Source organism: Phascolarctos cinereus, unplaced genomic scaffold, assembly GCF_003287225.1.
Source record: "Phascolarctos cinereus isolate Bilbo 61053 unplaced genomic scaffold, phaCin_HiC Scaffold_9;HRSCAF=440, whole genome shotgun sequence".
Taxonomy (NCBI): domain Eukaryota; kingdom Metazoa; phylum Chordata; class Mammalia; order Diprotodontia; family Phascolarctidae; genus Phascolarctos; species Phascolarctos cinereus.
This window is the reverse complement of record NW_027556402.1, coordinates 155,351,122-155,366,108: the sequence shown is the minus strand read 5'-3', so window position 1 is coordinate 155,366,108 and position 14,987 is coordinate 155,351,122. Positions and strand designations below refer to the sequence as shown.

The 14,987-nt window shown below is 39.5% G+C and overlaps 1 protein-coding gene across 6 annotated transcripts in view; it reads left to right on the top strand.

The window, feature by feature from the left end:
• LIMCH1 (LIM and calponin homology domains 1) overlaps positions 1 to 14,987 on the top strand; it is a 365,498-nt gene that overhangs the window by 328,408 nt on the left and 22,103 nt on the right. For all 6 annotated transcript variants that reach the window (XM_078148667.1, XM_020990988.2, XM_020990997.2 and 3 more), the window contains 5 exons: positions 689 to 852; positions 3,566 to 3,671; positions 8,466 to 8,506; positions 11,025 to 11,108; positions 14,574 to 14,666. In XM_078148667.1, the coding sequence (XP_078004793.1) occupies positions 689 to 852; positions 3,566 to 3,671; positions 8,466 to 8,506; positions 11,025 to 11,108; positions 14,574 to 14,666 (488 nt within the window). The remainder of the gene's footprint in view (positions 1 to 688; positions 853 to 3,565; positions 3,672 to 8,465; positions 8,507 to 11,024; positions 11,109 to 14,573; positions 14,667 to 14,987) is intronic.

The following is a 14,987-nucleotide window of genomic DNA, read 5'->3' as shown; positions in this document are numbered from 1 at the left end:
TGTAAAATGGGTGTTAAATATACACCATATCCATTGATTATACAAGGAGATTCAGATGGATAATGTGGATGGTGCATTCCTCTTAAAAGCTGCCCAAGGATATTCGGATTGAGGCCTTCTTTTTCTGTAGACAGATCATTCTATAACAAGCAGAGGCATACTGCAGCAATTGCCTAGACAGGTATGGTGCAGAACCCTTAACTTGGGAGTCAGAAGATATTTACTATCCCAGAGGGATATAGGCATACCATTTCATCTCTCTCAGTTTCTTTATGAGAAAAATGGAAATAGTACTTTTCCTGGCTTCTTCCCAGAGTCCTAGATAAATGTAAATTATTAGAATCACTCTAGTATATCATCTCATTTGACTTTTATGTAAATTATAATTATAATTTTTGGTTTTTTTCCACTTATATTTTCAAGTACTGGCATTGACACATAAATTAGAGATTTTATTGGAAGTGTTGTGTTTTAGATTAGGTAACCCCAAATTAGTTATTCTGTATCTCATTCCTTTCACCATGTCTGATCTGACTTCTTGTTTAGTACTTAAGCCATAATGAAGGATAAACATACTTTGGATTATTATATTGTGAATGATTCATTTGATGTTTTATTAATTTTTAAAAATCTTGTGTACTTTTTTTTTTAAATTGTGTCCATTCTTCTGTTTATGTGTTCATTTCAGAGTGTCAGCACTTTACAACGACTGTGACTCGAGCCAGCCCAACTGTGGCTTTTGTGGAGCTCAATCCCAGCCACCAGGCTACAGACCACGGAGCAGAAGACAAAGGCCAGAGAAAACTGGATAGTGAAATGAGTGGAAAGGTGGAGCTGGTGCTGTCACAGAAGGTGAGGGAATTGAGGGAGCAGACAAATGGCAGTGCACAAGTTCACATAATTTTACTTTGCAGGTGTTTTGTTTTTTGAATGCAGCAGGTTGTATAAAGTTCTCCAGTCCTCCTCACACTTGGCAGTGACCCATCTTTCAGCTTTCTGTATCAAAATGCTCAAAAATGGCCATTCTAGGCCGGTGGGTCGGTCACACACTCCATTTTTCTTAAGTTAATTGCTTACTCAGGTTGACTTCTAAACACAGAGTTTACAGGCCTTTGCTAATTGTGTGTATTATATGTTATCATGGTGATTGTCTTTTTAAAACAACATCTGATCAAGAGTGGGTCTGGAAGTAAACTAGAAATTTGCAAATTGTGACTCCAGTTCTTTCTATTAAGTAAACGAGTTCAGTCTTCTCATTTTACAGATGAGGAAACTGGAGCCTTGGGGCATTATATCACTTACCAAAATCACATAAGTACTTAGTGTCAGGATTTGAACCCAGGTTCTCTTACCCCAGAGCCTATGCTCCTTCCACACTGCTAGGCTACCTTGGTTTCAGTTGTGAATGAACGAAAGAACGGGACTGTCATTGACAAAAATAAAGTTAGGAGGGGAGAGTTAGAGGGGCATGGCCTGTATTCCTAGGGCACCTCCAGTGCACAGAGTAGTGACTTGCATACAGCAAAAGTTGAGCAAATATCTGTTGATGATTACTTTGTGTGCTTCCCCTTACTCCTTGTCCACAAATGGAGTGATACCTGTTTGCAGGTAGGAAGAAATCACGTTTCTTTGTTGCAAAGACCCACAGAGGAAACTGTCCTGATGTTCAGCCTCTCTCGGTGGCTGAAAAGTGCTTTGAACCAACTAGGGAAAAACAGAAGAGTCAGCCTCTCTTCAGCCCCATCAGTAACTGTTCTTTGCCTGAATTACATACAGTTAGTACTCCATCATTGGAAGGAGAAAAGAGATTTGTATTTGCAGTCACCATCACTTTCTCACTTTCTTTGAAGACCTTTTCTTTGTAAAACAAAATCAAAACCCTGCCAACAGATGTATGAGAGCATTTGATAAAAAGCAAAAGGTTTCATCTGAGTTTTACACAGCCCATTGGTTCACTGCTGTGGATTGGGCAGCAGCTCCATCATGTTCACCCTCACTTGTCTTTTGTCAGCCACTGCTTGTAAGAAAATGGCTTAAAGTTAAAATTTGTGGGGTACCAACTCCTGTGTGATTATAGGCATTGTAACATTTTTAAATTAAAGTTAACTTTTAGATACTACCCTGACCTATATGGTACAGTTTATTCAGTCCCTCATTTGGGTCGAATTTATAATCCATAAGAGAAAATAGAATTTTACCAGGAAGTGCCCTTAACATTAAACTTTCATAATTATAGACAAATTACTTGTGATGTAAATCCAGAAACACCTTACATACAGAAATCCCCCTGAACAATAAAATTAGCTACCTAGCCTCCAAGATGCAATCCAAATATCCAGAAAAGATAGCACAGATTCCATGCACTGAAGCTCATTCATTTAAGAGCCACAAATTAAAAGAGAAAGGGGTACTGCAGTAGCAGGGTTCACCAGTCATAGTGAAAGCTGATAGCTGACCGACTGGTCATGAGACAAGAAATACAATGGAGGTTGTGGAAAGAAGAAGGTATAGGAACTCAGAGTCTGGGGCTATCTGCTAGCACTCAGGACAGATAGCCCAAGATGCTCCATTGACCAGTGTAGCTCAGTACAAGAATCCATCACAATGACTTGTTCAGCAAGCAAAAATTAAATTAGTGGTCAGTGTTCTCTTTTGAGAAGGCAGGTTTGTGTGTATGCATGTGCATGAATGAAACTGAAGAACTTAATTTAGAGGGATGTCCATAAAGTTCAGTGTTTGTTAGGTTATTTTCTGCGCAAACACTTATTATAGAGGCAGCTTAGGGAGCAAAGTCAGCATTGGAGTCAGGAAGACCTGAGTTCAAAGCTTAACAATTTTATTCACGACCCTGAGAGCAAGTCACTTAATTTCCCTAAGCCATGTATAGTTCATAATTAAAACTATAAGCATAAAAAGAGACTAGGAATAGGCATGTATAAATATTTAAGAAAACTTGTCCATCAAAAAAGTTTTTAAAAATATTTTTTAATATATATAACTCTGGCTTTGGGAAAACTTGCTTATGTAGTCATATCTTTAAAACACTGAATGGGGACAGCTAGATGGTGCAGTGGGTAGAGCACCAGCCCTGGAGTCAGGAGGACGGGGAGTTCAGACACGTAACACTCACTAGCTGTGTGACTCCTGGCAGGTAACTTAACCCCAATTGCCACACACACACACACACACACACTGAATGAATACACATGGTCACTTGTAAGAGGAGAAGAATATGCTCATGTCAATTGTGAGAACTTGAGAAAACAATGCGTAGTACCCACTCATCTATGTAACCGAGTTAGAATTTTGCCTCCTTAGGGTTACAGGAAGTATGTGATAATCATGGCCTTTCTACTACATGGGGTTTGGAGAAAAAGTGCTTAATGCCAGTTGGGGTGATGGGGGAGTTGCCTAATTTTCAAATCTCCAATGACGGTCATTTAAATGCAGAAAGGTAGAATGTTTCTGTAATAGAGGAATTTTGTCTGCTGTGTCCTTAGATTTCCTTTCTGCCTGAGTGTTTAGTACTCACAACAATAGTCATGTGTGCTGCTTATTTACACAGGCAACGAAGCCAAAGTCTCCAGAACCAAAAGCAGTTCTGTTGTTTCCGTACCTGAACCAAGTACCAGAAACCAGCCAATCAACTTTGCCAAATCTTGATTCACAAGGTAAAGAAAAAGAAAACGTTTCATATGAATTTCATCTACTCTTCTTCAGCACTGTGATGAAAGCTTCATTTCTGCAAGAAAAGATAAGGCATGTTCTATAGATGGCGGAACCATCAGCCCTGATCATTTCTCAGGGTCTCTGTGGGTTATATAACTGGAGAATGGGGACCTGTAGCCTGCAAATAATCAAGTCTGTGACTGAAGCTGCCTTCACAGGGAGAAAGGACTGCTAAATTCCACTTTAGGATAGGGGCTGTGACCTCATTGTATCCCTGCCTTTTTTTTTTTTTTGCTTTTAGGCAGTTGGGGTTAAGTGACTTCCCCAGGGTCACACAGCTAGTAAGTGTCAAGTGTTTGGTCTGAGGCCGGAGTTGAACTCAGGTCCTCCTGACTTCAGGGCCGGTGCTCTATCCACTGCCCCCTATCCCTTCCTTCTTACTTAGGATCCACAGCTATGGCAGAGGAGTCAAACACAAGGTCCATGGTCCACATGCAGCCCACAGCACCCCCAACTGTGGCCCAAACCAGATCAAGATATAATTGGGAAACAGTTGGGATTTAACAGAATAAATGACATGCAATATAATATAGATATTAATAAGAAATTTTCTAAGTCCATATGTGGCCTGCGGGGTTCTGTATGGTATAGTGGCCCCCATTTCTGTTGGAGTTTGACACCACTGCTGGAGGGGACCCGCTTGCATATCCAGTAGAGCTGCTGCAACCCTGACACTGCCTTCCCCTCCCTCAGCCAAGACCCCAGTAGCTTTCAGAAGGAGACCCCCTTTCTCAAGGCCTTAGTAAGTCATATACAGTATGTGAGCTTCGTTGGCCTTAATTGGCTCCACTGCTGAAGGAGAAGCAGATAGAAGGGAGGAAAGTTAAAACATAGCTTATTAGCATTTGGTAGGTATGATCTGGAGCTGGACCCAGATGCAGGCCAGAGATGCCTGGTTATTTGTTTCCACTTCTCTTTTCATTGAAAAAGTGCCTGTTTCTGGCTCGCTCTTAGCAATGAGGAACCATTATTTTGAAATGGCATTAGAATCGACTGTCATAGTTTATGTTGCCTTCTGGGAAATGACATAGGCCTGGTCTTCACAACAGCAAGCATCTGTTTTAGGAGGGAAATAACCAGGGAACATGTTTGTGGGTACCAACTCCTTAATGTGAAAACTGCTTCCATTCTGTCATTAAAGTATCCGTTTCAGACCAGTGCATTTAAGGGATTAAAGACTGATAGTTGCCTGTCAGTGAATCCCGTTGAGTGTGCTTTCAATCTGTTTAGTCCCTGTATCCCCAGCACCTACCCCAAGCCCTTAAACATAGTAGACATGCAATAAATTCCTGTTGGATTGGATTTGGTACCAGTGGGCATAAATGGAAATTACATGCAGAACGTGCTTACCTTGTGTAAACAAATCTTCAGTTGCACGTTTAAAAGGAATTTTATGCTAGAGAATGTGCTGCTAAACCAAAGGAATTTGTTTACCTCACTCAGTATAAATTGCCTAAATTGTAGCATTTCTAAAAAACCAATTAAGGAGCATTGGTATATAGATGAGTTTTAATGGTCCTCTCCACCTCTAAATCCTAGGAGTTTAAACACATTTCCTTCAAGACAAACATTTATGCTTCTGTATTTCCTTTATGCCCCTGTGATTGAACGTATCTATTAGAGAGATATATTATTATTTAATTCTCTCTTCATACATACTTGTGGAGTGACTGTAAGTGTTAGACAATTAAAAGCGTACATTGAGGGCACTGCTGATAGAAAAATAAATTATAGTGATGCTTTTAGTTTATCCATTGTATTTTTGTGAGAAACACTGAGCCTTGGATATATATAACCTTATGTGTTGTGTCCCTCCCCACCTTTTTATAAAGTGAGAGTCTCCAGATTTCTGGCAATTGATGTTAAGTAGTATCTTTTCTTATAAATTATAAAAACAAATATGTTTAGATGACTTTTCACGTCAAAAGTAGTTGCAAGATTAAAACTAGGTCTCCTGGCTCTCAATCTATTGTTCTGTCCACTGTAGATCAGTCAGCAAACAATTAATTACTGCCTGCTATATGTCAGGAATTGTGCTAAGCACTGACGATACAAATAGGAAAAAATAAAAGAAAGAAAGAACCAGCCCAATATATAAGTAGCTTACAATCTACTGAGGGAAGACAACAATGAAAAGAAAGAACTGGGGAGGGGAAGCGTTGGGGAAGGGGGCTGAGCTCCCTCCTTAAATGGAGATTTGGGAGTCATGGCTCCACCTTCCAATCAGAGGGATTGTGGTGAATGAGAGTGGTAAACAAGGTAGAATAGCAAGGCCATTGGAATCTAATAGGACGATGAGGTTCTCCTAATAATGAGCTTCCTGGGGCACCATGGAAAACTCAAGAGAAGTCCCAAAGTCATACAGCCAGGTGAGAAATGAGAAATCAGATTGCAGTGTCTCCTGATTCTTCATAAGGCCATATTTCTAAATTAATGAAGCTGTCATTCTGGTATCTTTTACTAATACTTCAGTGAAACTGTGATTTCATCTCCCCCAATACAGATCTCTTAAGTTTTCCTTCAAATCTAAAATTGATTCTGATTTTAACGTACACTAACCTGTCTACAATTCTAGTCTTTTTCTAAAACATACCCCAAAAAATGTTGGATTGTGGGGTGGAGGGAAAAGACGTGGTCTTTAAATACTGAAATCATTAGAAAAAAGCATTGAAAGTTTAGCAATTTAAGTTTCTTTCGCCAACTGTTTCAGAAGAGAAAAATGGTATCTCAATGGAGGGTATTTCAATAAAATGTACTCATACCTTAGTAACTATTTATTTGTTATGAAAATTATGAATATTATTTGAGGGAACAAGCATTTCTATAATGCCTACTTTGGACCAGGCACCATACTAAACACTTCTATAAATATTATCTCCTTCAATCCTCACAACAACCCTTGGAAGTGGATGCTATTATTATGCCCATTTTACAGTTAAGGAAGCTGAGACAAACAGAAATTAAGTGACTTGCCTGGGATCATACAGCTAGTAAAGTGTCTGAAGCCTAATTTGAATTCAGGACTTCCTGATTCTAGGCCCAGCTTCTTCTATCCACTGCAGAGGTGTCAAAATGGTGGGTTTACAAAACTCTTAGGATTAAAATGTAATTGAGAAATGTTTAACAAAATAATAAATTCAATACTACATAGATGGTGTTAAATTGTGAAGTTTCATTCCTGGGAGTTCCCTTCCCCAATAAAATCACAGGTCTAGATTAAAAAATCCTTACTATATTGGTAAATATTACTTAAGAGGCAGCATTTGACCTAGTGGTTAGAGTGCTGGGCTTAGAGTCAGAAGACAGAATAACAGAATTTGACTTTGCAACCAACCTCTAAGGCCATCCAATTCAATCTGCAGTCAAAAGGAATCCTCCATAAAACTCACCCAATATGTGGTCATGCAGCCTCTGCTGGGAGGTCTCTAAGGAGGAGGAAACTTCCTTGGACAGTTCTAATCTTGGTAATTTCCTGGTCCAAAAAGAGCAAAAGTAATTCTTCCTCCACATGACAGCCTTTCATGCCCTTGAAGACAATTATCATGGCCTCCTCGGTTCAAATCTCACTTCTGACACGTTTTCTGGGCAACTGTGGACAAGTCATTTAACCCCTTGGTACAGGCCAAGTTGAACAATTGCCAGTCTGCTTTGGTGTGGAGAGTACCCACTACACTCACTGATCTGTACCATTTAAAAAAGGGGGAGGGGGGATTAGCATTCAAATTGTCTGCATGTTTTGTTGAAATACATTCTTTTTTCAAATTCTCTTGGCCTCCGCCCATGCCTCAGCTGTGACCAGGACCCCACACATACACACCTTTTCCCTCCGCCTTTCTTGAGGTTCAGTTTTGTTTTTTTTTCAAGTTGTGTAATCTGTTCTGTTCTAACATCTGATCTAGAGTCGCCTGGCACAGCCACTGTTCCGCTTAGGGTTCGGAACTCTTGGCGACGTTCACGGTTTTTCTCCCAGTCAGGTAAATGATGTGTCGGATAGTTGCGCATTTCTTCTGTCGCACTGAGTAGGCATGAATACCTGCTGGGGGGTGAATCAATGATGCCTGCTATTTGTTTCCCCTTCTGCTTTCATAGAAAAGTGCTTATTTCTGGCACACAGTTGGCAAAGAGCTGTTTCTTCAGCATAGAATCTGTACGTGACATTTCTAGAACTTAAAAAAAAATACAAAACAAAACATTCATCATTTTGCCAGAACAGTTTTGTTTTGGTTTTTGAGACCCTAAACAAACACCACATCATTTACTTACGTATATTTTTTTGGTTTTGTTTTTCCTCTTTGGTTTTTTTTTTAAACAGGGAGATCAGAAGCATTTAATATCTAATGGTAATGGTTCTGTTGGTAACTGTGGCACAAGGTCTTTTCTTTTGCCCTTTCTCTGCTTAGTATTTCCCCCTGTAGGACAGGGAGGAGAGAAGACATAAGCCAGAGTACAATGTGCATCACAGAAATTTCCTGTCTTTTCAAAGTAAGGAGTAGTTGCTGCCTATAGTTTAGAAACTGGTGCTAATTTATGCAGTAATGTATACATATATTACATATCAGTCTTACCTTATCTTCTCTTGGTGTTGGGTCCACCCTATTTCTGTGGTCTACTTTATCATGATTTTCTAATGCTCTTGGCTTATGAAAAAGCAGTAAGTGGTTTTAAAACAGTATAGGAGTCACAAGTACAGTCACCAAAAGGAAATTGGAAACATATGTTTTTTTGTTTTTGTGCAGTGGAGTCTAATAGCAGTGAGAAGTCACCTGCAAATACACCTGTAAGTAACTGATTTTATTTTTTTAATGTGATATTTATAGTCGTTTAATAGGATACTTGATTTATTTAAAGGAACCTCATTTGCATATTGCCAGTCAAGAAAGAGGAAATTGAAGCAATGAATGAATGAAAATATTTCAAAATTTTCAGGATACTGAAATTACTCATATTTCCAGGACACGTAATATGTCAGGCTTTCCATCATTATACAATATTGTCGTTATACCTTGAAAAAATAATTGGTGTACTTCAGTTAGTATTGATAAAATATAAAGTGAGCTATTAAAAATAAATATGAAAAGAGGGCCCAGGATCTCTCTCTCTCTCTCCTCTCCTCTCCTCTCCTCTCCTCTCCTCTCCTCTCCTCTCCTCCCTTCCCTTCCCTTCCCTTCCCTTCCCTTCCCTTCCCTTCCCTTCCCTTCCCTTCCCTTCTCATCTCTTCATAGATTTTTAAGGATGGGGAGCCTGTGGCCTCGGGCACATGTGGCCTTCTAGGTCCTCAGGTGCAGCCTTTTGACTGGGTCCAAGTTTTACAAAACAAATTCTTTTATTATGGCAATTTGTCCTGTGAAGTTTGGATTCAGTCAAGTCTGGCCACAGGTTCCCCACCCCTGGATCTTACAGTACTTCCCCAAATTTTACCTTTCTACCCACCACCTCAATAAGTTCTCTTTCCTCCATGAGCCTTTTCAGCTATGGCTATGGCCCATGTCCTTCTCCCACTTTAGAGATTTATAAGAATAATGCTGTTAAAACTGAGCTGAGGCCAAGAAGCCATGGGCCCAATGTGTGAGCGCCATTATACTTGTCCCTATGACTCTGAGCACCTTGGTACCATGACACCACAGTCTGGTTAGTGTAGACATGTATGCATGTGATTCAATCCCAAACTGACCACAATAATCTGATAGGCATCTGAGAAGCTGGTTTGCTCAGTTATGTTTTTGCCAGCATAAGACTTGATCCGATCTTGGAGCTGTACCTCTAATAGACTAGAACACTTAGAAGGTTCCCAGAGCTTGTTTCGGCTTCTTCTGTACAGGTAAATTGTCCCGTTCTGGTGTTTACTAAATTCAGAATCTACCAGATAGATTACTCTTGCTAGCTTGCTAGAGAAGGGACTGAAATGATGTATCCCTCTGACTTTGGGAAAGAAGTGTAACTCAGAGAGAATCTAAAGAAGTATTTCAGTAAAGCATCCGTGAGCTTGTATGTCTAATGTCCTTTTGATAAAAAATGAGGCCACCTGCTTTCTCACCTGCCTATAAGATAATAAGCATTTAGGGGTAGCTGGGTGGTGCAGTGGATAGAGCACCGGCCCTGAAGTCAGGAGGACCTGAGTTCAAATCTGGCCTCATACCAAACATTTAACACTTACTAGCTGTGTGACCCTGGGCACGTCACTTAGCCCCAATTGCCTATAAAAAATAAAAATAAAAAAAATTTTTAAAAAGATAATAAGCATTTAATTACAAAATAATAAACTTAGCGTCTGTGGATGTACTACTAGTTTTAAAGGACTTTCTAAAAGATAAGCTTTGTTTCCTCCAAAGTCCTACAGCAGTGTCTTTGTACCACTCATGGCATCTGTTACCTGCTAGCTTTTAGCGTAGTGATCTGTATACGTGTTTATTTCTCTTATTAGACTATAGCTCCCTAGAGGGCAGGAACCACATCATATTCATTTTTATATTAATCAGAGTGCTTAGCACAGTGCTTTGCCTATGACAGCTTCATAAACACATGTCAAATAAGTCCAAGACCAATCCTGATGATGTCTTTATGGTTCTTTTTCTTTGCTTCCTATTTGAGGAACTTTATTGCCCTTCCAAAAGGACAAATCTTTTGCTGCATTCATCATCTTCTCCCTTATTCTGCACTTCCCTATGGGCTCATTCTTGTTCACTGTGATTCTCTCTCTCTCTCCTTTTCTCCCCCCGGGCAGTCCCAAGAACTTGACATGATTGATCTGTGCCAAAGTTCCCACACAAATTCCATATAGGTTAGCCCAACTCACTCCATGATTAGCTAACAGGAATGTCATTTCCCTGCTGAATTTAGCAAAATTTTAGTTATAGTCCATGTTTTGCTAAGTGACGTGTCTCTTTGTGTTACTGCAAACGTAAACACCCGATAAGATTGATCTGATATATGTAAATTGACCTAGGATCTTTGTTCTGAAAGCACGTACATCCTGTGCCCAGAAATATTAACAGATTTTTAAACGTCATTCCTATGGGGGATGAAGCAAAGGCTGTCTCATGCCAGGAGCTAATTACTCTGTGCATTCATTAAATCATAAAGGGCTCATTGAATCCAGCCAGCATCTTGGAAGAAAACCAAAGTGGGGCAAAATACAAAATCTTTTTAACCAACCAGGAAAGGCCTTTAGAAAAGTTAAAAACTGAAGCTTCAGCATTTTCACTTGGGCATTAGACTATAGTTTAATTGTGTTCATTTGGCCCTGTCTGTTCTTGAGATATATTGCTGGATTCTGATCATGGTTTTATTTTTCTAAGCGTTTCAACTTGTGGGCATGGGATCCAGAGGAGGAGCGCCGCCGGCAGGAGAAATGGCAGCTTGAACAGGAACGTTTGCTTCAGGTTTGGCTGGGTTTTGCTTATCAGCTGTTTTTATTTGTTTGTTTTAATTCAACTTTTCGTTTTCTTTCTGTTGCCATGAATAGTTTTTATGTGGGCCTGACAAATCATAGGAGCATAGATTTTAGAGGTCATCTGAGCTTAACCCCTTTGTTTTACAGATGAGGAAACTGAGTCCCAGAGAGGTTCAGTGACTTCCTCGAAGTCACAAGGCTAGTAAGTGTCTAAAGTGGAATTCAAACCAAGTTGTTTCTGACTCCCAAATCCAGTTCTCTATAGGTTATATACCATGACGCCTCTTAGAGCAAAATCTCTAAGTATAAAATTATAGTCTTATCAGTTGACTAGTTTGACATTTTAACTGTGACCATTCAGATGTCATCATACGTCATTTCATATTTAGAGAAAACAGCTATTAGCATGAAGTGGGGAAATCTACATATTAACATTTTATGGTCAAAACAAGTCATCCTACTAATAGTTGACAGAATCTCTTCCCCTTTGGTCACTAATCAAATTCCAACCAAGACAGCTGTAGAAATCAGTTCCCAAATAGCTGTGTGATAGCTTTGGTGAAGTGAGGCTATGGTCTCTGTCCAGGTTCTGGTAAAGAAATGTCCTATTTACAAAAACTCCACTATCTGGCTGTGATCCACGTCTCTTCTAATTAAAAAAAAAACAGTTAGATGATATTTAATAAGGAAGCCTTGGAAATTTCATACCTTTCAATCCTTGAGTTAGTCTCTTCCCCTACCTCCACCATAGGAAATGGACATTGAATTTCAAAAGCATTGATTACATTATGTTATTCAGAAAATAATACTAAAGGCAGTTTTAATTTACATCTTCAAAATATTCTTACTTTTAGAAAATTAATTCCAAAACTATTGGCAAATAGTCAACTGAATCAAACAAAGCTTTAGTTCTGCTTTAAAGGATTTGAAAAGCTTAATGAGTTTGGTGTATTTTAAGTTGGGGCAAGCAGGGGGGAAATAAAACATTTTTTATGACTTAAAAAAGTAAATGTATTTGTAGGAAAGATGCCCGGTTTTTCTTTAAAATCTGGTTCACTTGGTTCTAGTCACATGCTTTTCTGCTCATAAAATTGACGAGATGGAAAGTATATGTGCCTATCTTCTGGAATCCCCACATTTCATTTATTGGCCTTCCGCCCAGTTAAATGGTAAACATCTACACCAGAAATGCCATAGTGTATGGAAAACGACTTCTCATGTGGCTCTATCATAGTGTTCTTTCTGTTACACTAAGAAAGATGGCTCTTGTTGCAGAACCTGGTCACGCTTTGTCCCTCAGCTAACAGCTGCCTTTACATCCTTCCCTCTCTAGTTTCCTCCTGGGTGTTGGGACAGGGGTACCTCTCAGAGTAAGAGAAATGCACGTATCTCACCACCACACACAATAAAGCCATTCAGATCTTGCTGATCGTTGGTCTCCTTGGCTAACAAAGTGACTGGTTTATGTTGAGTCATATCCTTAAAGGATGGATAAAAGCTCCCAAGCCCTCAGCTTCTTATACCTGCCCTCATGTTTGAAGTTCTAGAGTCAGAGTCTTATAAGCAGAATCTTTGCTGAAATTCTTCTAGGACTTCACTGAAAAGTCAGAATTTCAGGACTGGAATTTAGTCAGCCAGTGGGGTTCTGGATTGCCTCATATTGTCCAACACTGCTTCTTCCAGAGCATTAAGAGGTATAGGAGTAAGACAAGTCGTCAGAAGAATCTAGTAATGTACTTTTCCTGCTGGGATGGTGGTGTGCTAGCTTGTAGTAGGAGGCAAAAATGGTGGCTGCTCAGTATTCCCAAGGATGCTCAGGAACGATAAAAAGGAATGGCATGTTTTTAAGTGTAATTTTAAAAAAAAATTTTTTGGCTAGGCAGTGGGGTTAAGTGACTTGCCCAGGGTCACACAGCTAGTGAGTGTCAAGTGTCTGAGGCTGGATTTGAACTCAGGTCCTCCTGACTCCAGGGCCAAAGCTCTATCCATGGCACCAGCTAGCTGCCCCCATTTAAGTGTAATTTGATGGCAGTCACAATTTTTGGCTGGAGGTTCTACATTTCAGCATTTCTTCAGCTAGGTGGTATACTGGATAGAGTGCTGGGCTTGAAATCAGGAAGTCCTAGGTTCAAATCCTACCTCAGACACTTAACTAGCTATGCAGAAAACTTACTCTGGGCAAGTCCCTTAACATTTGTCTACCTCAGTTTCCTCAGCTGTAAAATGAGATGATAATAGCACTTACTTCTAAGGATTATTTTGGGGACCAGATGAGATAATATTTGTAAAATGCCTAGCAAAGCGGGCACTACTACAGTGGGCACTTAATAAACGTTTGTTTCCCTCCCCCCCCCATTCTGCCTAACCACTGAAAATTAGTTGGGGCACCAGTTTTAAACTTCAGCTACGATTTTTTTTTTTGGCATCAGTTTATTAATTTCTTCCTGGTCAAGACTCCTGGCTAAATATTTCAATTAATTTTGAAGGCTTCCTTATACAGAACATTTATGTTCCCCTAGATGTGGTGACTGATCGAAGTATTTCTGAAGACAATAAGGGCAGTTCTAATCCTGATAACATTTTAATGGGTCATTAAAAAGCTTCCCTCAATTCAGAAGTTATTCAGATCAAAAGATTCCATTTTGGTGGAAGACTGTAAGAACTTGAAGCAAAAAGCAATCCAGATACTTAGCTAATTACCATCTTATCCACTTACTTAAAACCATAAGAGACTTTTTTAAATATTAAGCTACCCTAGCAGCAGCTTCTTTTTTTTTTAGATCAGTGCCCAAGCTTATATTTGAATATAGAGCTCACACATTGCTGTGAAACCGCTACTGAAGGTTTATGAAGCACATTCTTCAAACAGTTGTTTGAGCTAGGTATTTTACTGCCATTTTACATATGAGAAAACTGAGGCTCAGAAACATGAAGGGACATCCCCTCGGGATGACACAGCTAGCAAGGGTTAGAGCCAAGATTTGAGCATAAGTCCTCCTCGCTCCAAGTCTAACATTCTTTATGCTGTGCTGAGTTGCCTTTTTGAGCAATCCCAGTTATAGTAAACTATAGATTTAATTTCCTTTTTAATGCACAATGTCTTAAGGCAGGTTTTAGCTTGTTTTCATTTTTCTTCGATTTTTCCGCATCCATAAGTTAGGGTGCAAACTAGCATTGCATAGAAGAGTATGTCTACAGAAAAGTCCTAGCATATGTAGCTGAATATCTATAGTGTTTTTCTTATCTACTTGAATAGTTTAAATGACCACAGAAATCTCATCCTGCTTCATTGCATGTTATCCAGCCAACTCATAACATTACAGCAAAAAGTAACTTTTGCGACATATTTATTATACACAGAATGAGGGCTTGTTCGTTTGTTTGCTTTTTAATGATTCCCAGTGATGTGTGAGGTGCTCAGTTCCATCCAATTTACTGAACTATTCCATAACAGGAAAGATACCAGAAGGAACAGGACAAACTGAAAGAAGAATGGGAGAGAGCACAAAAGGAAGTGGAAGAAGAAGAGCGTAGATATTATGAGGAGGTAGGAAAAATGACTGGGGAGCAGATTGTGAAATGAGCTTTCTGTCACAACTCAGCAAAATCTCAGGCTTCTGACTTGGTAGGTAGGTATCTGTCCATCCTTGGGAAAGACTTCTTACTGTCAGCCTTTTGAAAAGCATATAGAAGAGCCATCTGGTAGTAAATTCTCCCCTCGATGACAAATCTCGTTAAGCTGATTCCTAGAATACACTCTAAAAATAAAGACAGTTTTGAGCCACAATGAGAGGTTTAAAGCTTTCTAGCTCTCAGTCTGTGTGGTGGTAGCCTATCCCCTGTGTGAGAACATACCTATCTGATTAGG